At 39.6% G+C, this 26,721-nt stretch overlaps 2 protein-coding genes across 4 annotated transcripts in view; both read right to left on the bottom strand.

Annotated features, from left to right (window-relative positions):
* Positions 1-13,414, bottom strand: part of pde4ca (phosphodiesterase 4C, cAMP-specific a) — a 59,853-nt gene extending 46,439 nt beyond the window's left edge. For 2 of the 3 annotated variants that reach the window (XM_036005626.1, XM_036005627.1), the window contains exon 1: positions 4,294-4,947. In XM_036005626.1, coding sequence (XP_035861519.1) covers positions 4,294-4,556 — 263 coding nt within the window. In that variant the 5' untranslated portion in view covers positions 4,557-4,947. Of the gene's footprint in view, positions 1-4,293; positions 4,948-10,942; positions 11,161-13,279 lie in introns of those variants that run through there. The other variant, XM_031281235.2, reaches the window with a different exon arrangement.
* Positions 13,415-15,011: 1,597 nt separating this feature from the next.
* Positions 15,012-21,164, bottom strand: ifi30 (IFI30 lysosomal thiol reductase). The gene is made up of 7 exons (XM_031281242.2): positions 20,891-21,164; positions 17,329-17,517; positions 16,937-17,011; positions 16,748-16,834; positions 16,410-16,562; positions 15,390-15,458; positions 15,012-15,221 (listed from the first exon to the last, which is right to left on the bottom strand). The coding sequence occupies exons 1-7, from the start codon at positions 21,023-21,025 to the stop codon at positions 15,156-15,158; spliced, it is 774 nt and encodes a 257-aa protein (XP_031137102.1). The 5' UTR covers positions 21,026-21,164; the 3' UTR covers positions 15,012-15,155.
* Positions 21,165-26,721: the final 5,557 nt, after the last annotated feature.

Genomic DNA, 26,721 nt, shown 5'->3' with positions numbered 1-26,721 from the left:
TTTCTAATCATATTGAGTATACAGAGCATGTCCTAGATGAGTCGATAACACTGGGTTTGGAAATGGTTGTTAGAGACTCCATCTCTGTCACTACGAGGCTAATGGCCAGGAGCTTATTTGAAATTGCCCGAGTTGGTGGGTTAGAGCGGAGGGTGGGTGGTGATAAGGGGCTTAATTTAGAAAATATTGTCCCCCTGTCCATAATTTCTGGCCTGGTCCATGATAACCATCAAGTTAAAGTGCCTATTCTGAAGCTGGGCCTCAAAGTGATCAGTGCATAGGTACTTGAAAGTATACTGCATATATCTATATTATTCTTACCACTATTATAATGTCACTGCTACTACATTGCACATATCTGTACATGTATATATATATATATATATATATATATATATATATACACACATGTTTGATAAATAGCGGTGTCTTGTAATGCCTTGCGGGATGGGCCAAATGTTTGGCATGATACAGATTAATGTACTACTGAAAAATACACACATTAATGTAACTGATGTTCTTGAAAAAACTTATTTGCAAATTTCATTTTGCTACTGTGCAGAGTTAGCCCATTGTCTCTATGATTCACATCAGCCAGCATCATGTTGAAAAAAGAGGCTACTAACAATAACTACAATAACTAACAATAACAATAACTGCTATTCAAACAATACTTTTTTTACACCAGGATCTTTTTAAACCTCCTAAATGTACGATCCCTACCCAGTCACACACCAGCCAAAGGATAATATCTCTTTCCTCTACTATGACACATCCCCCCTGATGCTCCATGCCTTCATTTCACAACATAGCAGCCTCTAGTGGGAAAGAACAGGAAATGCAATGTTAACTTTCATCCAGAGAATGTGTCCTGAACATAACCCGTTTTTTTGTTCTACTACTAGAACTGTAAAATGTTACCTGAGTGAGAGAGGGAGTGCTGATCTGAGGTTATTTCTTCAGGCTCATTTTGACATTTTTTTTTTTTTTAAATAATCCCAAACTACTATAAAATGAATACATTTAAATTTAAAGGTCCAATATGTAATATATTTACTGTAATAAATCCAAAAATGACCCCAATGCGTGTTCAGATATTACGGTCAATGCTAAGTTGAAAGACTATCTTTTCTGACAACAATGCTAATGCCAGTATTTTCTCCTTTTGAAATTTCCGTTCAGTGACCGTGACCGTGTTTTGGCTTGTGTGTTGTTATCAACTGCCCATTTTGACAGCCAGGCCGGGTTGCCAGATATACCTGTAAAAAAAACGTAAACCCAGCGCGCTACAGCTCTAACGTTAGTACAGCCATGAAGGCAGCAAACAAACGAACAGGATCAACGGAGATAGATTCTACCTGACCTCAAAAAAAACGGCATGTTTCTAACAGTTGCGTGCCCAGAGACGTTACAAACACTGGACATGTGGACGTCCAGATGGCTCAGTTGGTAGAGCGGGCGCCCATATTTAGAGGTTTACTCCTCGACGCAGCGGGCCCGGGTTCGACTCCGAGCTGCGGCCCTTTGCTGCATGTCATTCCCCCCTCTCTCTCCCCTTTCATTTCTTCAGCTGTCCTGTCAAAATAAAGGCCTAAAACACCACATGATTTTTTTATTAGTATTATCTAAACAAGGACTAAAAATATCAATGGTTGCAAAAAGTATTCCACGGTCCTTTTCTCACATGCAAATTATTTTAGATTATATCACACAAATCCATGTTTTTTTCTACTTTCTTTCTATTGTTTTACTATTGTGTCGTCATATACAGTATGGTGATATGTGTTGCAGTTTAGTTGCTAATGTTACCTCTGCTGTATCCACCTTAGAAAACAATACTCCTAATCAACTACAGATGTCCATCAAATAAAGTGATGATTATTGTGTTTAAGTTCTTCTTTTCTTTTAGAACATTTTCTAAATTTATCAATGAAAGACATAATGAAACAAAACTGTCCGTCACCCCAGAACTGGCTTGGCAACGTTTCTTTTGCAAAAAAAATACATTTGACGTGGTGTCTCTAGAGTGGAAAAAGAGGCTTAATCAGCTGAGACAGTAAGTGAAAATAACTTTGCGAGTATGTTCTATATTTGGGCTGCCTGTGACATTTATTTTCCACTGGACCCCCAGTTTGTTTAATTCCTCCTCCTTGCCAGCCATCCTGCAGTAACTCATGTCCATCCATTTACTTCAGCTCAGACATTATGGGACACTGCACATACCCTGCAGAGGGACACTTCCAGTGGCCTGACCTCGGGGGCTGTACAACATAAAAGCTCTGACATGTTGAATATCTGCAGGCCTCTGACTTTCCAGATTGATCCTTAAAATCCACTTGACTTGCCCTCTAATATTTAGATAATATTTAGATTTTCAACAGACACACCGAAATTAATGAAACCGTTTTCGAGAGTTACAGTAAACTTTGGAAAAGAAATGTGTCTCAAATCTCCTATTAGGAGACCATTAAACGCCAGTGGGGGAAATTACACTCCAGACTACATGTTCATGAAAGTGAATGGACTGAGCTCTCTAGTAGGCTTCTTTAGGAACGTTTAATATGCTTTTCTTGCCAATAGAAATAAGACAGGGTTTTACAGCACCGGCTAGAGTTTCTTCCATGCTTTTAATTGCATTTCACTGAGGTGGATGTAATCTAACATTACTGCAACAAGTTGAAGACAGCCCAGCCTATGTATATGCTGAGGAGCAAGCATTTACAAAGACATAGGAGGCATGTGCGAAAAAAAAAAAAAAATGGTTTGACAGTTCATTCCAATTTTCCACAACAGGCTCTTATTGTGAAGAAACCTACACACAAACGAGGAAATACACTGTCCCCTTGAAGCAAAAAAAGAACAAATATCTGCATGCTTGCATATCCATCCTCACATATGTGTAAGGCCCTGTTTATTCTTCCTCTCTAAGGTCAAGTATGGTTTAACTGATCGTACAACTCTTGCCTTGACATCGTTAGCCAAGTAAATGTTTAATTTGCATTGGAATCATGGGTCAGGTCTGATGCAATAACGGCTCATAAAACTAAAGCCATCCACAGGCACCAGAGCAGAGGTGGCCGACGGCAGGGCAGCTGTAAACGCTCTATACAAACAAGAGCTATGGCCGCTGTAACGGATTTTAAAGGTATCAAAGGAAATGAATACTAAATGGAACATGTTTTAGCTAAGCAGGAAATATCCTGTTACAAGCTGTAGGTGTGCTCCATTAAAAAAAAAAGCTTGCTTGACAGAGAAGTGGAACAACAAACGGCTGACCCAGTGACAGCAGGGATGTGGTTGAGCTGTGTGTTTACTGAGATGATGCCGCTCAGTAGGAAAACAAAAGCTCTGGAAAAACACATCCACCTGTAGGAAATGAAGCAACTAAAACCGAGCTTTTTGAACTCCAACTCTTACTATTGACCTTTGCTGTTCACCAAAATCCACTGGGAGTTTCTTGTGACTCAAATGTGTTTTGCAGCCATAAACAAACCAAGCATACAGAGCATTAAGGAAGCAAAAATCAGGCAAAGTATCAAGAGCGACCATGCTGCATCTGCTGTGTAATATTCTCAGTAAATATCAGCCGGTCTATTTATAGAGGATGGAACCGCACCTTTACAGTCCTCACATTATGAGAACTTAATTTTGCAGAATTTCCCTGCAACAACAGTTGATTTTGTTTCGGGTAGAGGACAGGGTGTTCAACTGAAACGCAGAAGTACATGAGCATCTCGTGGTCAGGATCAATTTCATAGCCTACGCTTAAGGGCAACCGTTTTTTTTTAGGTGTAAAAGGCTAAGGCTAACAACAATAAGCCAAAAAATCACAGAACATTACATTCATTTAACTGACGCTTTTATCCAAAGCGACTTACAATTAGTGCATTCAACCATGAAGATACCACCCAAAAATAGCAAGAATCATACAAATACATGAAATTAATTAAATAAGCAAAACTGCTTCCGGTTCTACATTTTACAAAATACAGCAACATCTGCAGCTGAGTAGAGTAACCCTCCGCCATGTGACAAGACCCACTACTACTACTACTACACACATTGACTGAAACATTAAACAGCAATTAGGCTCTAGGTAAAGAACAAAAAGAGAAACTATTGTACATTTTTAAATATTGGCTTCAGTGCTTATAAAACCTCAGGTCACAGTGCAAGACTGTCAACGTGATTGCACATTGGGTTATGAATTTAAGTAAGTATTTCTGCTGTGGTTTTGCGGCTCACGAAGCGCTGTCACCTTTGCCATCTTGGCCTCAGAGTTAAGGACTCTACCTGGGCGTGTGGGCCAGAGTGAAGCGGCGCCTCTGGAGGTTGATGCTGCGGTTCATCAGCAGCCTCCGGAACAGCAGCGGGGAGTTTCGAGGGGACCCACGTGGAGAATCTTTGGGTGAGATCTTCGGGGATCCTCCCGGGGAGCCCGCTTTAGATCGAGACATGAGCTGAATGATGGGCAGCCGGGTCACCCTTTGGCCCTGTTGCCTCTCCTCAACTTCAGCCTGCTCCTCCTCGGAGCTCTCAGAGCACAGCTCACTCATGGTGAACAGAGGATGCTCAGTGGTCAGGTAGTTAGGGTAGTTGGTCCCTTTGCTCGTTAGCTCACTTTGGTCCAAGGAACAATCTCTGATCTCCTTTTCTCGGGTTCCTCAAATAAACTTTACAGGGCTTTCCCATGACATGTCAGTTTCTGTAGCTGTCTCTCTTGCCTTTCCAAGTCCAGGAACTGTTAGTGCCTCTGGTCCAATCCTGGCTTCCTCATTTTTGAACTAAACCTGGGCCCTCTCATTATTACTCTGAAACTCTCTTGTTAAAACACTCAAGTACACTTCTTTCGAAATCCAAAAAGAGCACCAAAAAGCCAACACTACGACCTCTCTACCAGACCTTTTTTTTATCTTTATTTGAAACCTATCAGTCTCTTTCTTGTCTCTTCCTAGGAACCACGTTGACTGCCGTGCGGGCAAGAAAGTCAAACATTAGTGTTGATGTACTCTCCCTGCCTCTCTCCCCCAGGCTTTGTTTACATTAGCGCTAGGCCTTCCCTCTCTCCAACTAAATATGGACGTCTGATTTACAGGGAGGAGAAGCATGACAGATCACCTCCATCTGCTTCTCTCGCCCTCGTTCCAACTCTCTGCCTCCCCCCCTTCCCTCACTCCTAATCTTACGGAGCATATTGTTCATCAACTTTCAAACTGTGCTCCATAATTACTTCCTCCAGTGTATAAACATTAAGCCGTCGCCTGGCTTGGCCTCGCAGCTTGCTTTTCTTATGCTCACTCCAGTTGACTTTGCACACTCAGGCTTTTCCCTCTGGTCCCCGAGGTGCTGTTTGTTATGAAGTTGCCTATTTCCTCAGAGACAGCCTTTTTGCCTTTCACATGCTCCGAGCGCACCAGGAAGAGTCACATGAAGGGCCTCTGACTATAAAAAGCAGAGGTAGATAAAAGCTATAGAGAGCATGGGTGCTGTCACGATGGCGCTCTCTATCTGTGACCAGAGGCCACATCATCCTCCTCACCCCCACCCAATCTCTTTGTTTATCGCCGGAGAGTGAGGAAAGGACCTCCTGTGATTCAGGACTCACAGCTAAACACCGGTGCTGTCTAGAATAACTGAAATAACCTAGGGAGCTGGAACATCTGACACAGGCGCTGAACCTATGACCAACAGATGGTAGGGAGCAGGGAAGAAAGATTTTTGTGGATATACACTCAGAGTTACTGTACTCTATGTATTCTGGAGCAACAGTACTGTACTTACTGTACCAAATGTAGCACTGCAGATGCATTTCCGGTCAAATGCATGTCAAGTTTTTTATATGAGCCGTCATCACCAAAGCATGTCTCAAAGGACTATACTGTACAAAGGATGAGTGTATAACACCGGATGTGACTTCTGCTCTGTCCTTCCCAGTAGATAACTTCCATTTCACTTTGCAGACACCACTTTCAACACTTCAGCATCACCAACACATCTATTATGGATGATATTTTTCTCTGGAGTGCCATTAACGGGCAGTGAGCTACAGTACAGCTTGCTCTGAGAGTGCCCACTGAGATTTTGCCTTTAGATCTATGAATTAAACAAATAATGTGCTTTAAGGCAGAACTGAATTGACGTGTCAGTGAAGCAAAAGGTATGAAAACCTCTTTTATAGCTGCACTCTATACTCTAGACTCTCATATCTTTGTATTAACAATAGGTCAAATGATGATGTGTAATGTGAAAAGGGGCGTAGTGATGAACCCACAGAGATTTATCACCAAACACCCTCAGCATGACAGAGCGTATAAGGGCCTTTCAGCTCTTTATTTGGATTTTATGGCCTGCAACTTTAATGTTTTGATTTAGTCTCAGTTCTCTCATCAACCCCCTTTTCAGGCACCTATTTTTAGCAAAAAAGCTCTGACAAATCGACTGTACACTCCCTGCTCAGCAAAAAAACAGCAGACAGGCAAAGTTAGCAACTTGCCGGTGAACATGGTGAAGCGTTTAGCTGCTAAAGAGCCTGATGTTTTTCTCAGGAGTTAGTGGAGACCAAATCAGAGGTACAAGTAGAGTGAATATTGCACTTAACATTAGTCGCATTAACAAAAATTACTCAGAATTAACGCTAACGTTTCTCCATGTCTGCTCAATGTGTAAATAAGCAACTGTTCTTTGTTCTGCTGCATCCAAGTGGCCAAAAACAATCTGTTAATACTGCTTTAATCTTCTCTTCTTTGCTAATATCTTTAATTAGCAGAAGATTGACATGTCCATTTGTCATCAGTTATATGTCATATCAATTTGAATCCTTTTTTTTTGGACATATTTGAATCACTGCAACATATCCTGTAGTATGGATGGCGCAGTTAAACGTGTGCCAGGCCCAGTGGGCATTGTTGAACACTTTAATATTGCTTTGTTCTAAAGCCTAGGCAGTAAAGATGCTCTCTTCCCCAAGTTCAGCACATCTGAGGATAATCCTGGGCCCGAACCAATACTCCTGGCCCTGAAGCGCACCATCCTACCAGTCATGCGGCCGACAATTCCCAGTTTGATTTAGGGAGGCCAGAACAGAGTGTTTATTCCTCCCACAGGTCCTGGAGCGGCGCTGATCAAGTTCATCAAGAGGTAGTTCTGGTGGATCGGCAATGTGAGGCAACATGTATGTTACAACACGTTCCTCGTTGCACCAAACAAGTCATTGAGACAGCATCTCTTGTTTTGAAAGTGTAAAAGTGTCAGCTAGAAGAATGTAACGCAATGTAATCCTGAAAGACTTCCCCATCCAATGAGCCACTGTGGAAGCAACTGCGTGATCAGGGTTTCTGCAGGTTTCACCAAGTCAAATTTAAGACTTTTAAGACCTTTTTAAGACCATTATGAATGATATTTAAGACCTTTATCACAACATCAACTGAGCCCTAAGTTCAGTTTTTTTTTCAAGCCAAGTATCACTCAACTTGCACTTCCCCATAGCTGAAGAACAGAATCGGTTTTATGTCTGTTGTACAATCCGAAAGAGACTCGCACCAATAACACGAAAGCTGATTGGCTGCAATATAAGTTGCATGTTGGTCTCATGTGTCGTAAGACAACGAAATTATATTTGGACTAGGGGAAGAAAGAACTCCAACACCACGGAATAAAAAAATGAGCATTAGAGGTAGCGTTGCATGGATGTAGGAAAATAAATACCTGTTTAAAATTATTTAAGACCTAGAACACAATACTTCAGCGAATTTAAGACTTTTTAAGGCCTAAAAGTTTGATTTTGAAATTTTAGACTTTTTAAGACTTTTTAAGACCCCGCGGAAACCCTGGTGATAAAGTCTACCTTTCTATGCACTTTATTACCAAGCTCTAATAGTTTTATTGTCAACCTAGAGCTTAAGCTTTCCAAAGAGGCACATTTCATGGCTCTGTTAAAACTCATATTGAAGGTGCCCTGCTACACAAAACCGTTTTTACTTGCACTTTTTGAAATATGATAGGTCCATATGTGTTTGTGTTATGTCGTGAATGTGAAAATGAACTGCTACCTCCTCTGTCAGTTCTAGCCACTGAAAAGAAATAAGCGGAAAAATCAGGCCAATTACTAGAGATGAGTCGATACCGATACCAGTATCGGTATAGTCTCCGATACTGCCTAAAACGCTGGTATCGGCATCGGGAAGTACTGGAGTTAATGTACCGATCCAATACCACTTAATAAAGCCCTAAAGAAAATCTACGTTAAAGTAGTTCATTTATGTTCTTTTTCCGTTATAACTGACTGTCAAACTGGAGAATAAAAGAAAGTTCTGAGGCATTCATTGTTTGTGTTTGTTCATGTTTCACAAAGAGTTTAACCTGAGCCAGGCCGACAACAAAGATAGAAATCATATCACATCCATACAGGGATAGTAGTATACAGTTGTTAAAACATAATAAAATATATGACACACTGGTATCGGATCGGTACTCGGTATCGGCCGATACGCAAGTTCAGGTATCAGAATCGGTATCGGGAAGCAAAAAATGGTATCGGGCCATCTCTACCAATTACAAAAGCTGGTCAGTCTGACATCATGTTACCTGAGCTCATTGCTATTCATGAGCTCGTCCAGTTGCGCTGGGTAAAGGATGCTGATAGCCAGGCTCTCATTGGCTAACTGTTAGCCAATCAGAGTCAAGCAGCTTAGCTTGTGTGGCAGGGCACCTTTAAGACTCCCATCAGACCACCACCACAGCCCTTCATGGTATACATCCCAATTCGGGAAACCTTGTTCATCTTCTGATTTTGGGAAGCATTCTGCTCCCTCTAGGATCCATCTCCAGAGTTTCTCTGGAAAGGGTTATCCACAATCAAACAGCCAGACAGGGAAAACAAACCAGGACTTGAAGACAACATCATGCTAACTCACTACCTCCAACCCATGGAGGTGTGGGCAGAGTATACTCACAACACTTGTCTTCTACTAACTGATGTCATACTTTCAGGCGGTGTTCAAGCCACTGCTAATATTGACTCTGATGGATAAATAATGATATCAAATTAGTGACGTGATAATAAACTAATCCCGTTCGATTTTGATTAGATTTTCCTACTCCCAGCTCATTGTCATTTTAAAACAGCCCGCAGCTTTAAAATGCTGCTCCATAAACAATTTCTCTGGCGCCATGTCAAAATTGCACTACCAACTTGTAAACAGGCGAGCACATGGCCCTCTTCACAGAGAAGGAACACAGTGAAAGGAGTCATGTCTATTGCTTTATACCTCCTGATTTATAAACACTAATGGAATGAATATAGCCTGATCACCTCAATATATCAACCTATTTTCCAGAGCCTCATCTGTAGAGTTTTGACAATTGCACATTAAATGTGATGAATCTGCATGCCAGTGTGTTTGCCTTGACACGCTGGCAAATGATGTCAAGTTACAGACAGTTTCTACGTACGTGCTGTACAGAATGTTCAGAAACTTAGTTTACTGCGCCTAAGTTAAAGAGTCCATCCATCCATCCATTACCTGTAACCGCATATCTTTTACAGGGGGGGGGGGGGGGGACAGTGCTAACCACCGCCCCACCGTGCCTCCCCTAAATAAAAGAGCATGAAGGCAAAATCATAGTTTCGAGTTTCGAATTTCGAAATGATAATTTCGAAATATAAATACAGGTGCAATGTCTATATTTCTACTGTATCTGGGGCTATCATCTGACTCAAATATTTCAGTTTTGCAGTGCAACACTGGCAATAAACAGCATGTTCATCTATTTAAATGAAATGGTATTTCAGAATTTTCAAAAGAATTTCACTTCAGAAAATATGTTTGTATACAGTATGCATGTGTTGCTTCCAACGTTCAAACTAATTAATATCAATAATTTTTTTTTTTGTCACGTGAAACGTGTACGAACAGAGTACAAGTTTAGTGAAATGTTATCCCGTCAGCTCCTTCCACTTTTGCATGATTCATGATAAGCAGAACACAGACAAAGAGATTTTATATATATATATATATATATATATATATATATATATATATATATATATATATATATATATATATATATATATATATATATATATATATATATATCACTATGATGAAGGTTTGTTAGCTATAAAAGAAAAAACATCAATGATACAACCGTGTCTTTGTCCAAAGTAAAGCCTAACCCTGATCACCTCTGTTATGCAACTACCTACGTAAGCAAACTCTGAAATGCATTCCTTCGACATGTGAAAAAAAGAGAATAAAGGGGCCGCACACACGCAGTATGTACATACATACAGTGTAGATGGGCAAACATGCTACAAATGTATTTGCAGCTTGAATGTTTTTGGGGAAACAATCACAAGAGCCTTGTTTGTCTGATCTTTTATAGTGATAATTATTTAGCAGTGTGATAGAGGGGAGAGCAACGCCTTAAGCAGGACACTTTGTTGGATCATATGCTCAAGAAGCAAATCCACGTTTTCTACCTAAATTGAGCAAAAAATATCATCAAGCTCTGCTGAATACTCCAACACTTTACAGGAAACGGAGTTGGAAGTTATCCTAAATACAGGACGACAACATGCTGGATTCAGAGGCGCTGTTTTTTTTATTAACCACGTATCGGTTTAATCATTAATCTAGAACATGTGCCCAACTGTTTGGAAACTCACTCCTCTTAACAGAGCTCACAATCACTTAAGCTAAAAACAAACACTTTTTCCTTAGGAAATGTGGGGGCTTGCTGAAAGGAATTGGAGGTTGAAAGTTTGAAATAAAAGAAAAAAGAAATAAAAATGGATCATCATCAAGGTTTGTATACCAACACATATCTTAAAAGTGGGAACAGATCCTCGGTAGGGTAAATGATATAGATTACTCCAAAGTTTTGGTGAGAATGATGAAGTTTGTCAGTGCAGAAACAACAACACATAGAACCATTGACTCACAGGGCTTTAGAGATACAGCTGGTCAGAGTCCCCAGGCTCCTGGAGGGCCTGATGCTGTGAGCCGAGGGGCCGGACCGGGGGTCATCGTGCGTGGAGGGTCTGCAGGAGAGCCTGGGCAGCTGCAGGGTGCCTGAAAAGAGCCTCTTCACAGCACATCTGACATCGGGTTCCTGGACAAGTGATGGACAGGAGGCCTGCTCTGAGGACTCCCACTGTCTCTGGGAGGCAGAAGAAAGGACAGGATGCTGTCAGTTTGGCTACATTATTAGATCAGATGCTTCTAATTGTCAAACTAGATGTTATCAACTGTGATGGCATAAAAATATGTGAAATGTAGATGCTCCATAGACAGTAAATTACATGCAGGCAGTGGTGGAGGAAGTACTGAATCTCAGTACTTAAGTAAAAGTACAAATAACCAGAGACATATTTACTTTAGTAAAAGTAGAAGTACAACGATGACAACCCTACTTAAGTAAAAAGTACCTGATTTTAAATGTACTTTAAGTATTAAAAGTAAAAGTACTTGCAAAACGACTTATTCTCTTAATGTCTATATTCTAATAATTAAAAAAAACAAAACAGTATGGGCTGTGGCATTTTAATTAAGTTAGTTTTAGGTTAATGTAATTGTGCTTACCATCTGTGGCCCAGTTTACATTCTGACTTACAATTCTGGTTATCTATCAGGGTGATCTGCATGAAGCTCGACTTTGCATTATTTCCCACGGGACAGTGAATGCTGCACACCTTTATTATTATTACATTATTTATGTAAAAGGTCAAACATATGCACTATTGATTGTACTTAAGTAAAGTACAGATACGTGAAAAATGTACTTAAGTACAGTAACGAAGTATTTGTACTTTGTTACATTCCACCACTGCATGCAGGCCACTTCTTTCATAGAAAAGTTGGGTGAGCAAAGTTTGGCTAAATCCCAGGACCAGAAATCCCAGAGTTGAGTTTCCTCCATCCTACTTTCTCTTCATCTGCTTTGTATTGGCCTTATCACATGTCAGCACAATGTATTTTTCATTGATATGTGAATGACACACAGATACCCCTCAGTTACTCCAATGGTGTTAATGAAATGAATTGCTGATGTAATGATGAGGGGATGTAAGCTCATTCAGACATTTCTTAGTTACTTAAGCTGCTTCTTCACTAAACAAAATTGCAGGAAAAGCAAAAGAAAGCTACTAGTATGTGTTTGTCTTGGCAGCGCAGCACTTTCATGTCATCAGGGGTGTCGGTCTGGGGGAAAAAAGGTGACTGAGTACCCAGAACCCCAAAAAGATGCTAGAATGAATAGTTGTGCATGCGGGGAGGGGCCCATAGAAAATGCCTTTCTACAGAGCCCAGAATTTTGTGCTACACCCCTGTATACAATAATATTCAGAAATCAGTAAATTAGAAAAGGTAAAGCTTGGCCTTTGCTGAACTTCTCGAAGAGACGGTATGAAAAACAAAATCATCCACTGAGATCTAAAGGTAAGTTGCGGACAGGGCTGTTTTTGTGCTGTTGCTGGAAATATGACGAGCCACGTAAAAGCTCACTCGGGCATTATTTTTGGAAGGTTTATCTGATTTCAGGTCCTGAGACCCACACACTATCACCTTGGACACAATAAAAGGTTCTCACAGTGAGATAGTGTTTGGGATTCAGCTCTCAGGGCATCTCTCTTTCAGCGTCAGTGTTGAGGGAGAACAGATAGGAGCGCGTGTCTCCTGCTGCATCCCGAGACCTTATCTCTCCATCTGCTTAGGAATTACATCTTTCCATATACAATTGTAAGCACTCTCTGGTTTTATTGTTGACCATTTCTGACCAAGTTGACCAAGATACAGAGCACAGAGTTAATTTGACTTCCTGATTTTTCTTCTTAGTGACAAAAATACTAGTAAATGATGTATGTAAATTCAAAATGCCCTTTGAATGGGCTCCCAAACCTCATTTGTTTAATCTAATAAACGTAAATTATTGATATTAACCTGAATTTTAAATTAGACGGGGCTTATTTTAACATACTAAGCTCTGTTAATCTTCTCCACAAATGTGCAGCACTGGTAAAACACAGAAAAATACATGAGCGTTATGACATAATCCAAATGAACAACAGATCATTCACACAAGTAACCTGCCATCTTGCTTTTGGTATTATAGCTAATGTGAACATGTAGCAATGTAACAGTTTTTTTTTTTGTTAGAATTCTGAAAAGACGTCAGAAAAACATAATATATATGAGTCCTAGGAGACAGACAGAATCAACTATTCAAATTTAGCCATATTTTTCTTTTCTGTATTTCTTAAAGGTTCATTAATTACCCTTACCTCGTTGAAGTAGAAACTTTTGGATGAGTTATTTCTCCTCATACTTTCAGCTACTGCATCATGGGAACAAGACAACCGGGAAGGAAATACCAAAGAGGAGGATACAGATACCACATTTAAGATCAGATATGAAGTAGTTTGTGGCACCAATACTTCCTTATGCTGTCACTCAGTGAAGAACAACTGTTTCCACGCCCCTTCATCAACACTCAGCTGTCATTAGTTCAGTGATAAACTTTCTTAGCACACTTTGGAGTTTGCTTTAACCTTCTACTGTGGCCTTCTTAGACTGTAACCTCATTACACCCAGAAGCAACAAATACTTTAGAAAATGGGGAGAATTAGCTTGTCGAAGCAGGAAAAATAAATGATATGGAGCCGGGGGATGTCAGCTGGTTGTGAGATTGAGGTGGTGGAGAAGCCTGCATGACAGGCCATTATTCATGTGTGTCTATCTGACTGTAGAATCAGTGGACGTTGTGCCTCCAGACCTTCTGGTTAGGCAAGTCTCTGGCTTTGATCAAGCTGCTGCGTCATGTACATTTTATTTTTTTAACAACATAAACACAACTTTGGAAGGATTTACTATTTCTAACTGCATTTGAGTCCATGTTTCTCCTCAGGAGAGTTGTGAACTTTAATGACCCTGCCCCCTTCTGCTGCACACCCACATGAACGCAGGCTTAAAAACCAAATACAGAACATAAAAGTCAGATGTGACTCATAAAACTACTCATTTGTTTTTAGCGCCTTTAGTTAGGATTTCTGGTATGCTTAAAATATTGACATGTACTTTGTATAGAACATATTATTTTGTATACTTTGCATCTGTAGTTTTTAAATAACATGTTATTGAACATTAAATCAACCGTGTAAAACTACTCTAGGCTCAGAGTTAAGGAATCCGCAGAATAAACAAACATTTTAAGACAGCAGTATGACATGATTAATGTTTCTGTCTTTCATTACCTCTGGTAACTGAGGACGTTCCCCTGGTGGAACCATAAAGTTTGACTTGACTGAAGATTACGAGATATGGCGCCATCTAAAGCAGTGTTTCTCAAATGGGGGTACGTGTCCCCCTAGGGGTACTTTGGAGGACTGCAGGGGGTACGTGACATTTTTTGCTAAATGTTTTTCAGTTACAAGGCTGTAGTTATTTTACTTTTTTCTTCAAGTTTGTTGCGTTTTTTCAGTTTTTGTCACTTTTTTCGAAGTTTGTCGCTTATTTGAATTGTTTGTCACTTTTGTTGCCCTAGTGTTTCCTTCCTTCTTTCTACTGTGGTTTTTTTTTCTTCGAAGTTTTTGTTACTATTTTCGACCTATGCTTGCCTTACTTCCTTCTTTCTACCGTCTTTTTCCAAGTTTTTTTCACCTTTTTTCATCAGCATTTAAATGTTTTCCAGGTACAAGGCTGTTGTTTAGTAAATCTATCGCTGACATCGCTGTATTCTTCCTCTTTATATAGACTTTTTTTTTTTTCTACCAAAAATGATTCACGCTGGTTAGGGGGTACATGGCTTAAAAAAACTGTTCAAACGGGGTACATTATTGAAAAAAGCTTTAGAACCACTGATCTAAAAGGACAGACTTTTGCAAAGGCCACTGCACATTCCAGAACGCTATTATTGAGACAAAATGCTACAAAAAGCATTTATGGTTTCAGTAGATAACATTTCAATGATGACACATTTCTTTTTTTAGAAGGTAAATTGTATTTATAATCTGTGAATTAAAAAGTAAGATGATTTTTTTTTCCCTTTATAGAAACAGATAGTAACATCACAGATTAAAAAAAATATTGCATGACATTTCTCAGTGTTCCTTATTTAGTGGCCACATCTGGAACAAAGCAAGCATGTGCAGTGCTTCTCCTTCACTCATTGTGGCAGTAGCTTCTGTAGTGTCTCTGGCCGCCTCCGCAGGCCGCAGGCTTGGTGCCCTAAAAACAAATGTAGAGTTTGTTAAAAGGGTCAATGGTCAAGTCTAAGCAAACAACAAAATTATGAACGGTTTGTTCTTTTATAACACAGTAAAATTGCCTTAAAATGGAGAATTGCATAACACGGAGTTAATGAAATGGCTCGGATATCATTGACATTAACTGTACCTTGTACATGCTGCAGACCAGAGTGAATAGAGAATTCATGGCCTTGTTCTGCAGGTCTTCTGTGTGCACCTGCAAATGAAATACAAGTGCGTATCCCAAAGGCTAAAGAAACAAGTAGCATTTAGGCAAAGGATGCAGGTACACAGTTGACTTTTCCCACAGCAGATTGACACGTGTGGACAAAAATGACAGATAATCACATCAAAATAGGGTAGTCTTTGAAATAACCAAGCTATCTGTCACCTTACTTATACAGAGCCAAAGTGTTTTGTAGCAGATACAGACTTGATATTTTATCAGATTTTTCTGGATGGTGATGTAAAGGTCAAAAATATCTTTGGCCACTTATTATCAGGGGCACCCCTTGGTGCCAAGACTGCTGCTTGTGACTGTCCCACAGTCCGACGTCATCAACACCTTCATACAGGCTTGTAAGAAAATGTAGTAATATTCTCATGAATACCAGAGCTATACTGTACTATATTGTTCATGTTTACACAGGGTTACTGCACATACAGGGATACAAACTCAACTATTCAGTTTTTACGTGGGACACTATTGATAGACATTTATGTTGAAGCATTATTTGACAAGTTAAAAAAAAAATAAAGCTCCAGTTCCCCTCAGGAGGCTTGGTAGAGAGGCAGTAGCATCTGCTGCGCTGTGCTTTGGAGTTACTTTAAATGTAGCTTCCCACCTATCAGTCACAGCTCTCTTTCACTTACAGATTGACGCTTTGGGGCAGATCAAGTGTCAAAATAATCACAAACATATCATCACTGTAAATGTAGCATCACTTGTTTGAAAAGTGAGCATCAATGGCAGCGGCAGAATGGGGACATTGCAGTGAGAGTGGCTTTAAAGTAAGTCAGGACGGAAATGGAAGTTTCATTCCAAGTCAGGAATGATGTGTTCTGTTCAGCTCTGAAGCTTTCTAGTTTCCAGCGGTCTCCTAGTTTTTTTTTTTTTTTTTTTTCCTACAGGCCATAGGTTTCCCTGCCAAATGCACTGGAGGCTTACCCCATTAATGGTCACCCAGGGCACATATTGGTGGGGAGGATTCAGGGCTTTGGTCTTCAAGGCATTCTGATGCATCAGCTGGTTTCCCACATCCCCTTTCACACACTTCATGACGCTGTCCCAGCTCAAGTCAGGGCTGTAGAGGTTCACGCACTGCAAACACCAATGGAGGGAAATAAACACTGAAATAATAAATAATATGTTGGGGAAGTGGCAGTGACCGAAAAGACAGTGCAGATTATTGTGAGAGACAAACAGACACCAGCCAAATGACTGGACAAACCGGACACACACACACACACACACACACACACACACACACACACACACACACTTACACTCTCGCCTGCTTTGATGACATCAGCGGAGGATTCCATACAGTAGATGATCAGGTAAGCATCATCTGTCATGTTCATTATACAAGTCTGAGAAGAGATAGATAGATAAGATTTTATTCGATTAAAATTTGTTTTGAGATTACACGATTCTGAATTGTAGTTACAGGATTATTCAGCGGTTTTCTTTACCTCAATCATGTTGCCCAGACATTCCAGTTCTCCATGCTGGCACTCGTAAATGTACTTCTCTCCGTCAGGTTTCTCCTGGGGTGGGATAAACGCAACAGGTTTATAACTAAACATCATTTTTAATGTTACATTATTATCACTTTCTCTCCAGTAAAGTTCAAGGGAAATCCACTTCAGGATAATCATGTTTGTTCGATGATTCTGTGACATTTGTTTTTACTTATTTTGTCTTGTATCATCTATCCTCCTCCTGCCTTTTTTTTTTTTTTTTTTTTTTTAAAGTAAATAAAAAAAATCATTACTTATCTTTTCAGGACAATGCCATCATCCACTCCATAATATATAGAGAAACTACAATCTCAGTGTATTAAGTTGCATTGTTCACCGCTTACCTGTGCATTGCCGTAGGGCACCAGAGTTACAGACATGATATCGTTCAGCAAGACCCAGGTGGGTAAGAGCATCTGAGTGAGAAAACCTCTGCAGCCGGGACACAGACTCTCATAGTAAAGCCCCACCTCCACTTGATCTGCTGTCTGATGGGACCTGGTGAAGTTGGACTCAAGGCACTGCTTCAAAACCTGCACAAGGGGGCACAAGTGAGGAGGTTTACTTTTGTGTGACCACTCTACAGTACATCTCTCTCTCTCTGTGTGTGTGTGTGTGTGTGTGTGTGTGTGTGTGTGTGTGTGTGTGTGTGTGTGTGTGTGTGTGTGTGTGTGTGTGTGTGTAGGGTCAGGCCATTTTCCATTTGGAGGAAATATTACGAGAGGTAATAGTTTTTTTTATATTTTCTGAAATTCAGTTGAAAGTTTGGTGGCATTTCCCTTCTATATCAGTTTAAATTACTGTCACCAAAAAAAAAAAAAAAAACAGAGACAGAGGTTGTTTATTACCTTCAATGAAAACATATACTTATCCTGTTACTTTTCACTGTATCGGATGTATTTACTCTTATGTCCTTGTTGTGGTTTCCCCCCTATGGTTTGGCAACACAGATGTATTGATTTCGTTATGCCAATAAAGCAAATTGATATTGGAAAAATTGAAAGAGAGAGAAAGAGAAACTATTGTGTGAAGGGGGGAACTTTTTTTTAAAGTTTTTACTTCCTCCTTCACCTGATGAAGGTGTAACACCGAAACGTTGTATTTTTCTAAATAAATTATTTCTTGTGTAATGGTCAGTGTGTGGGACTTTCTCTAAGCTTTTGATCTGCTACTTTTGATCATATCCTACGCACCTGCCCGACAAAAGAGGTATGCAAAAAAGCTTTCCTACGTTGCACTTCCTCCTTCCTTAAATTGTTCTATAGCCTACTAACGTTACCCACTTTCCCCCCACTGAGTATACGACCTATAGCGCAAAATACAATACCATTTGGGTAACGTTATCTGTTCCACGGATGTATTATATTGTTCCCTGTAAAACTTAGAGCGACAGTAAAAAAACAACGACCAGGGTTCGTACACGTTTTCCAAGGTCAAATTCAAGCACATTTCAAGCACTTTCAAGGTCCATTTTAAAGCATTTTCCAGCACCTTATACCACGTGAATTACATACCAATACATTGTCAAAATTATTATTTAGTGTTTTTATCACATTAAAAGAGATAATGCTATAAACAGCCCAAATTGTGTTTCGTAATAGCAGAAGGATCAAATATTTAAGCAAAACACAAGTTTTATTTTTTTAAATGTATCACTGTCTAAGTAGACTTTGCTTGCTATCTAACCTGCCTGAGTCAATGTAAAAACTGAGCACTGAGTGGGAGGATTTGAGCCAAATGACATGCAGCTGGGTCATTCTGTGTCAAATCAGACAAAATCCAGGAAAACAGTTGCTGCACCCTCAAAGTTGATGCTACCCTTAATGTCAGTCTTTTCACACTTTTTTTCCAAATCTAGGGCATGCCATACAAACTTGTAATGGTTCAGTCATATTGACATGTTTGTCTTCCACCCTACAAAGTTTGGGCTGCCTATGAATAATACTTTTCATTATATTAATGTCCAAATATTGCTTCCCAGATAATGTGATTTTCAGGCTGTAAAACTGAAGTAGTTTCAAGGGCTGAAAATATGAAGACATAGGATTTGAACAGAAATATTTTACAGGCCTTGGTTTTGGGACACATTCTAGATATAGACATGGTTTGAACAAAATTTTAGACAGTGCAACAACAACAACCTGTAATTCCATTTTAACCCAGAAGACTGACCAGAAGTGCACAGGCACCTGCCTGATAAATAGCCTATAATATGTAATTGAAAAAAAAAATTCATTTCATTGCCAATACCTATACATTTATCTACTGGAATAGAGCAGTGTAAATATTGCATAAGGCCATCCTTAATCTTTCAGTAGGCTACTTGTATAACACTCCATCTGACACAATTTCTGTTCAGCAATCAACGATTGTTGTTATGCACCGGGCTAACGTTTGCAGGTTTTAATTTGCGGGTAGTTAACGTTACAGTTACTGTGATGTAACTTTGGCTATGTTCACTGCATATTCCACAAATGAACGTGCCATAACGGACATGCAATACTAATGTAAGGTATTTTATTGTGTAACCTCTCAGTTGAGGCTTAAGAGGAAGTTACAGTAAACAGAGCTTTTATTGTGACGGGAAAAACAGAAGTGGTTAAAGTGTTGTATTTTCTGACGTTTGACTGTGTCGGGGTTGAATTAAGTGAGACGTGTGGGACCGTCTTGGTTCCAGCATTGGAAGCCTGTGTCTTTATTTTACAGCCAAACCTGAGACTAGACAGTATTAGAAACCCTCGGTTACACTAACATTACATTATCACACCAAGTACTCTCGGTCTCTTAGCCTGCGAATTCCTAGCTAGCAGTTACTAGCGTAAACAAATAGGCACTAACGTATACAGTAGGCTACTTCAGTTGGCTAACTTGAAAAGTCTATGTCTTACCCTTCATGTGACTCGAGAGCGCAGACTCGCCCATAGTGAAAAGCTGCATGTCTTTTTTGTAGACTTTACAAGAGGCAACTCGTGAGGTTTGTACCCATTTAATCCATAATTTGTATTTTTCATCTTCCAGCCAATGTTCATTGAAACGTCAACCTGCCAGCAATATTATAAATCCCACTATGGCCACGCCAAGACCCGCCCTACGAAACCGCTCGATTGGTTGGGGTTAGGCGTTTTACCTCGAGTGGTTAAGGTTAGGATAGCCGATTGGTCAGGGGATGGGACCTGAACAGGGGGCGGAGTCACATATGGAAACAGACTGGCAGATCGCAGTCACACATGCATAAGCGAGCAGGTTTCATTTTAAGCTCTCCAACATTTTATTTCTCCATTTAATAAACAAACTATTCAGTCAGATAGGTATTTGTCGTGAAAGAAATACAGTTACAATTTCAAGCATTTTATCCAAAAATGTAAGCACTTTTCAAACCTTGAAAACACAACATCAAAATTCAAGCATTTTCAAGGATTTCAAGCACCCGTACGAACCCTGAACGACTTATGAGTGACGAAGACGAAGAATGGAATGCTAACGTTAGTAACAAATCGAAATGTCGTTCCAACGTTAGTAACGTAACATTATTGCTGTGTCTGGACACTTCGAAGTGCTATTTTGTACCGTGACTACTTACAACAGGCTCAAGGAGAAACTATGGTCAAAACAAAAGGGCCATTTGTGTTGTGAAGTTTGTAGTTTCACCACCAGTAAAAGTGAGCTAAGCTAGCTAGCTAGCTAATTGGTTACATAGCAGCGTCTAGCTCTATAGTTAATAACGTTATTGTTACTGAAACTGTAGCTAGTTTTCTAGCACAGTAATTTATAAAGGTGGACGACACCGGAACTATATCTGGTGTGCCATGTGATGTCAACAAACGCCAGCCATTCAAAAAGATAATTTACGTGGTCAAAAAATAAGATAATAAGATATACGCCCTCCTAATACATAATTAATCTTACCCCACACTGGACAGCGGAGTCCAGAGATGAGCACCACTTTGATGGAGGATGGGAACATGAAGAGGAGAGCGCGCAACCGCCGAACTGAACATTTAACCAAACAGTTAAAACCAGCAGCAGCAGATGAGCCTTCATCTTCAGTTGCAGCACAGAGCTTTAGTTTGACACTATAAAACAATGTTGGTAATGCAACACAACAATGACCTACAAACGGCACCGTGCAACTTTAAATACGGCACCTACGGCTTCCTCGTGAAGGCTTCCTATTTACTGATTGGCTGATCAAGACAGCGTCACTTGTAACTAGAAGAGAGCCCTGCTGAGAGAGCGAGAGAGTCCACGCTGCAGCTGGTTTGGGGAAGCATTGATTCCACAGAAATTAGTCAAAATGTCATGAGATTTGTGTGGGCATAAGTTGCAGCACAGGTTTTCACATCCTGTTATTTCATGCCCTTTCAGAAGGAAATAATGTGATATAAAAACAATCAAAAAAACATTGTTTCACACAGTGGTTTACGTACTTGTACCACACTGTAGTAATCTACAGGTACAGTAAATGCAGGCTACTTAGTTGCATTCCAACACTGGTTTCACAAATCTTGGAACAGACTGGAAACTTCATTTCACAACAGGCATTGATTTTACACTATACTGTGTCCTCCAAGTTGCATTAAGATACTTAAATTACTCCTACATACACTGGATTAAGTGTATTGAGCCAACAGAGAGGAAGTAAATGTAGGCTACTTAGTTGCATTTCAACACTGGTTTTACACATCTTGGAACAGACTAGAAACTGGGTAAAAACTTTAAGCATTTTATCACAAAAGCTTTAAAAACCTAATTTCACAACATGCATTGATATTACACTACTGTGTCATCCGAGTTGCATTAGGGTACTTCAATTACTCCCAGATACACTGGATTAAGTGTATTCTGCCAACAGAGAGGAAGTTCAATTGAGTACACCTAAACCACAACTGTCATGTTCCGTATATAACAAAAAAAAGTTCCTGTATAGCAACTGTTCTTGCACAGATAAAGGAGAAGGAGGAAATTGAAAATATTTTTTTGGAGGAGTGACAGTCCTGTGATCAGTTCACCAACTTTGTTGTTTTATGGGATAGTATTATTGGCATGACTTGTACACATCATCCGGCTAATTACAAAGCAATGGCATGTCTCAGCTGAGTTCCTTAGTCCACAGGTCTTGCTCAAGAAGGGTCATGAGAAACACACACTGCAGCAAAAATATTATGAACCCTTGAACATTATGAAAGGTTTTACCTGGTGACTCTCACATGATCTCTCCCTGCTCTCCTCTAAAACCAGGAAAAAGAGACAAGAAAAGCAGGCAGGGCACGACACAACTGCATGACTCACTCTGCTTCCTGTCTGCTTCGCTTCTCTGTTTTAGCTCAGATTTTGGATAAACTAAACCAGTACAGTAATTCATCTGTGCTTCTTATATACATGTTTGCCTTTGCCATATTTACCTACAGTGTGCGGATATTTGTGTTATACTGTATGAGAAACACACACACACACACACACACACACACACACACACACACACACACACACACACACAGAGTTTTCTCTCTTCCCTCTTGTGGTATCTAGGCATTCAGATAGTTTTGGTCTTCATTGCCCAGGTTTTCATTGAATACCCCTATAAGGTTTGTGCCTCCAATGTAATATCATGAAAGAGAATGCATATTATCATTTGTTTTTTTATTATTAAAATTTTTATTGAATTCTTAATAGCAGAGTATATAAGTACAGGGTTGGTCATACATTTCAGAATCTTGGCATAAGCATATGACATGTCACAGAGGAAAAATAAAGTAAATATAAGGGGGAAATCCAGTCTACAGGAGAACGAAGACGCTATGCTATATTTGGTCTCTGCTTTCTTAGGTTGAGTTTTCATTAGTCCTTGTGTAGGTCCAAAAAAGATCCCAAGAGGTCGTCCCATCCTCCTTGTTAGCCGACAGTTTGTGAAGCATAGATTCATAAGATGCTGTCTCCACCATTGCATTAGTCCAGTCTATCAGATTAGGAGATACAGTAGTTTTCCAGTGTCTTAAAATAACTCTAGAAGCTGTGACCAAGCTCACCATAATGACAGAGAAAGTTATTTTGGATATATTCGGTATTTGTGATCTGTCCCCTAGAAAACATACAGCAGGAGGGGAATCACTGTACCTGACCAGTTACTCAGGAAGTCCACAACTTTGACCCAAAATTGACTCACTAATGCACATTCCCATACACAGTGAAGAAAAGTTCCTACCTCTGTTTTACACTTCCAACACATTATCATTCATCAATTTCATTCTATGTAATCTCACAGGGGTATGATAATATCTATGCATGATCTTATATTGTGTGAACTTCCCTCTTGCTTCCCTTACATCAGGGGTCACCAACCTTTCTAAAACTGAGAGCTACTTCATGGGTACTGAGTCATACGAAGGGCTACCAGTTTGATACACTCTTCAGAAATAGCTAATTTGCTCAGTTTGCCTTTAGTTATATATGATTATTAATGATTAATGATAGTCATCTATGTGAAGACACTGATCCCGTTAATGATTTCTCACAATAATTATCAACAATGACTTAACAAGGTGGGAAACATAACATCAATATTCAATTTTCATTTTTAGAACAGGCCTGAGGGCTACTCATGTGGTCCTTGGGGGCTACCTGGTGCCCGCGGGCACCGTGTTGGTGACCCCTGCCTTACATACTTTCCACAGTCTGCTAGTACCCCCAACCATTTATCCTGTGTAAAGCTTATTCTCAGGTCTCTCTGCCATAACAATTTCACATTAGAGGACTGACCACTTACTGAATAATTTGTTAGCCTATAAAATTGTGAGGCCGCGCAACGTTCCTGTGGCGCATTCAGATATTCCAAAATATAACTTTCTGAACCATTACCAATTCGGGATTTTACACAGTCCCTCATTTGCAAGTATTTCCAAAAATGTTGTTTGCCTTCAAGTTTAAATTGACGCGAGAATTCCTCATAAGACATGAATTGTCTGTATCATGATTGGCAGCATCATTACTAAATAGTTAAATTGAGGAGCTACTATTATTTTAATGATATTGACTTTTCCCCACAGAGTAAGTTTTAGCTTTTGCCACTTCTCCAAATTTGTTTTAATTTTTTGCAACACCGGGTTAAAGTTTAACGAGGGCATCTCTCCTAGGTCTTGACTGAGTTTAATTCCAAGATACTTCATGCCTTGAGGTACCCACTTAAATTGAAGTTTTTCCACCATGTAATGGTGGCATGTGGAAGTCATAGGCATAGCCTCGGATTTATTCCAATTAATTATATAACCTGACAGTTTAGAGTAGGACTGAAGAGTATCCATCAAATGTGGCAAAGATGCCTCAGGGTCTGTCACTACGGCTAAAATATCGTCAGCATATAGCAACAATTTATGCTCCTGTCCCCCACCCTCTACTCCCTTAATTCTCCCATTATTCCTGATACTAACAGCCAGTGTTTCTAGACAAATTATAAACAATAGAGGGCTCAAAGAGCAGCCTTGACAAGTGCCTCTAGACAGGCTGAAAAAAGGTGATATAACCCCATTGGTAATTACTGCTGCTTTTGGTTCTTTATACAATGTCTTTACCCATTGAGAGAAATACGGACCGAACCCAAAATGTGACAAAGCGGAAAAGAGAAAACTCCATTCCACCTCATCAAAGGCCTTTTCAGCATCTAGGGAGATGGCAGCTATAGGCACATTTTTGGACTGGGCAAGCCACAGTAGATGTATTAATTTCCTCATGTTGTCTGATGAGGATCTGTTCTTCATGAAGCCTGCTTGGTTAGGATGTATAATATTAGGTAAAACTTGTTGAAGTCGTAGAGCCAGCACTTTTGTCAGTATTTTAAAGTCCAGATTAAGCAGGCTAATAGGTCTGAAATTAGATGGGTCTGTTATGTCTCTGTCTTTCTTTGGAATCAGAGATATTAAAGCTTTGTTAAATGTTGGCGGCATATGGCCTTTTTCAAATGCCTCCTGATACACCTTCACTAAGACTGGGGCAAGAATGTCTATGTATTCTTTATAATATTCCACAGGAAATCCATCATAACCTGGTGATTTCCCATTGTTCATTAATGATACAGCTTTCCTTATTTCTGCTACAGTTATAGGCAACTCTAACATCCTTGTGTGCTCAGAGTTAAGCTTAGGCATATTAATGTTAGAGAAGAATGAATTTATTTGGTTGTCATCGCAAGACACCGATGATGTATATAGTTTCTTGTAATATTGTTGAAATGTCTCATTTATATCTTTTGTTGAGGTTACTAATTTATCTCCCTGTTTGATGGCTGAAATTATATTTGAGGAGTCTTTTTCTTTCACTTGTCTAGCTAATATTTTCCCAGTTTTTTCCCCACCTTCATAAAAATGTTTTTAATCTGTATAAGGAGTATTCTACTTTTTTGTTAAAGATTTCATGTAGCTGAAACTTAAGCTTACAGAGTTCCCGATATTGTGGTTCTGAAAAGTGTTCCGCTAAATCATTTTCCTTTAATTTAATTTCACCTTCTAATTCCTTGATTCTGTTAAGGGTCTCTTTTTTCTTTTGAGCCGAATGGGCTATTCATTTCCCTCTTACATATGCTTTAGAGGCCTCCCAAACTGTTGCAATTTCCTTAGTGCTGCCAATGTTTAATTCAAAAAAAGATTTCAAATCCTCCCCCAACAATGTCCTAAAGCCTTTGTCCTGTAATAATGATGTATTCATTCTCCATCTAGTCCTCTTACCCATATCCAAGTCTGTGTTTATACATAATTCCACCGCTGCATGATCTGTGATAGCAATAGTTCTTATACTGCAACTAACTACACTGTTTACTAAAGGGCTTGCAATCAAGAAAAAGTCAATTCTGGAGTATGACTTATGACAATGGGAAAAAAATGTGTACTCTCTCTCCCTAGGGTTAGTAAGCCTCCAGACATCCACAAGCGCCATGTCATCTTTTAACATATGAATTGCTTCCCTATCTTTAGTCATCAGTGGACATTTAAACTGACTTTTGTCTAAGATAGGGTCCATCACTTGGTTAAAGTCTCCTGCCAGTATTATTTGCCCATCCATTTCCCCTAGAACCCTATTCACTTCATGAAAGAAGTGTGGGTCTCCCTTATTAGGTGCGTAAATATTACATAATATCACCTGCCCACCCTCTATTAGCGCCTGCACACATATCATTCTTCCCTCTGTATCTTTAACCAACACAAAATGTATTCTCTTGTTAACCAAAATCATAACCCCGTTTCGTGAACTTGAGAGTGAGCTGTGAAAAACATGCCTCACCCAGCCTGTTTTGAATTTAGCCGCATCACCCTCACTAAGGTGAGTTTCCTGTATGAAAACTATATCTTCCTTATTAGTTTTTAAATATGACAACACCTTGCGTCTTTTGACTGGATTTCCACTTCCATTATTCCATGACACGTACTTAATACATTTCTTAATCATCTTTGTATAGCTCCATAACCACTTCTACTTCACTGTTCCTGTTTGTGCTTGTTCTTCACCTGTATGCCTATGCCTTCTGTATTATCGTTCTTTAAAACCCTGTACTCTGACAAAATATGAACACTAACATTTAACCTGGAAAAAGAACGTACAGAAAGAAAAACAAAGAAAACAACAACCAAAAACAAAAACTTAAATTCAAGCCAGAAAAAGTCTGGCAGTCCTGTAGCTGACATATGCAGCTTTAAAATGAAATTTTATCTGGTCCGTGGGTTACTGCTCCTCCCGCCTGTAATCCTCTGTCT

This window comes from Sander lucioperca, chromosome 9 (genome assembly GCF_008315115.2).
Source record: "Sander lucioperca isolate FBNREF2018 chromosome 9, SLUC_FBN_1.2, whole genome shotgun sequence".
Taxonomy (NCBI): Eukaryota; Metazoa; Chordata; class Actinopteri; order Perciformes; family Percidae; genus Sander; species Sander lucioperca.
Note: the sequence above shows the minus strand (reverse complement) of the source record. Positions and strands in the feature narration are given on the sequence as shown.

Bases quoted from the DNA above. Each gene is read 5' to 3' on its own strand.
- ifi30 (XM_031281242.2), bottom strand. From the start codon at position 21,025: ATGAAGGCTCATCTGCTGCTGCTGGTTTTAACTGTTTGGTTAAATGTT. The intron at 17,518-20,890 runs GTAAGATTAATT...CCCCTTGTGCAG, and splicing joins ACTCCGCTGTCCAGTGTGGG to GTTTTGAAGCAGTGCCTTGA. The intron at 16,835-16,936 runs GTAAAGAAAACC...ATCTCTTCTCAG, and splicing joins GTCTGGGCAACATGATTGAG to ACTTGTATAATGAACATGAC.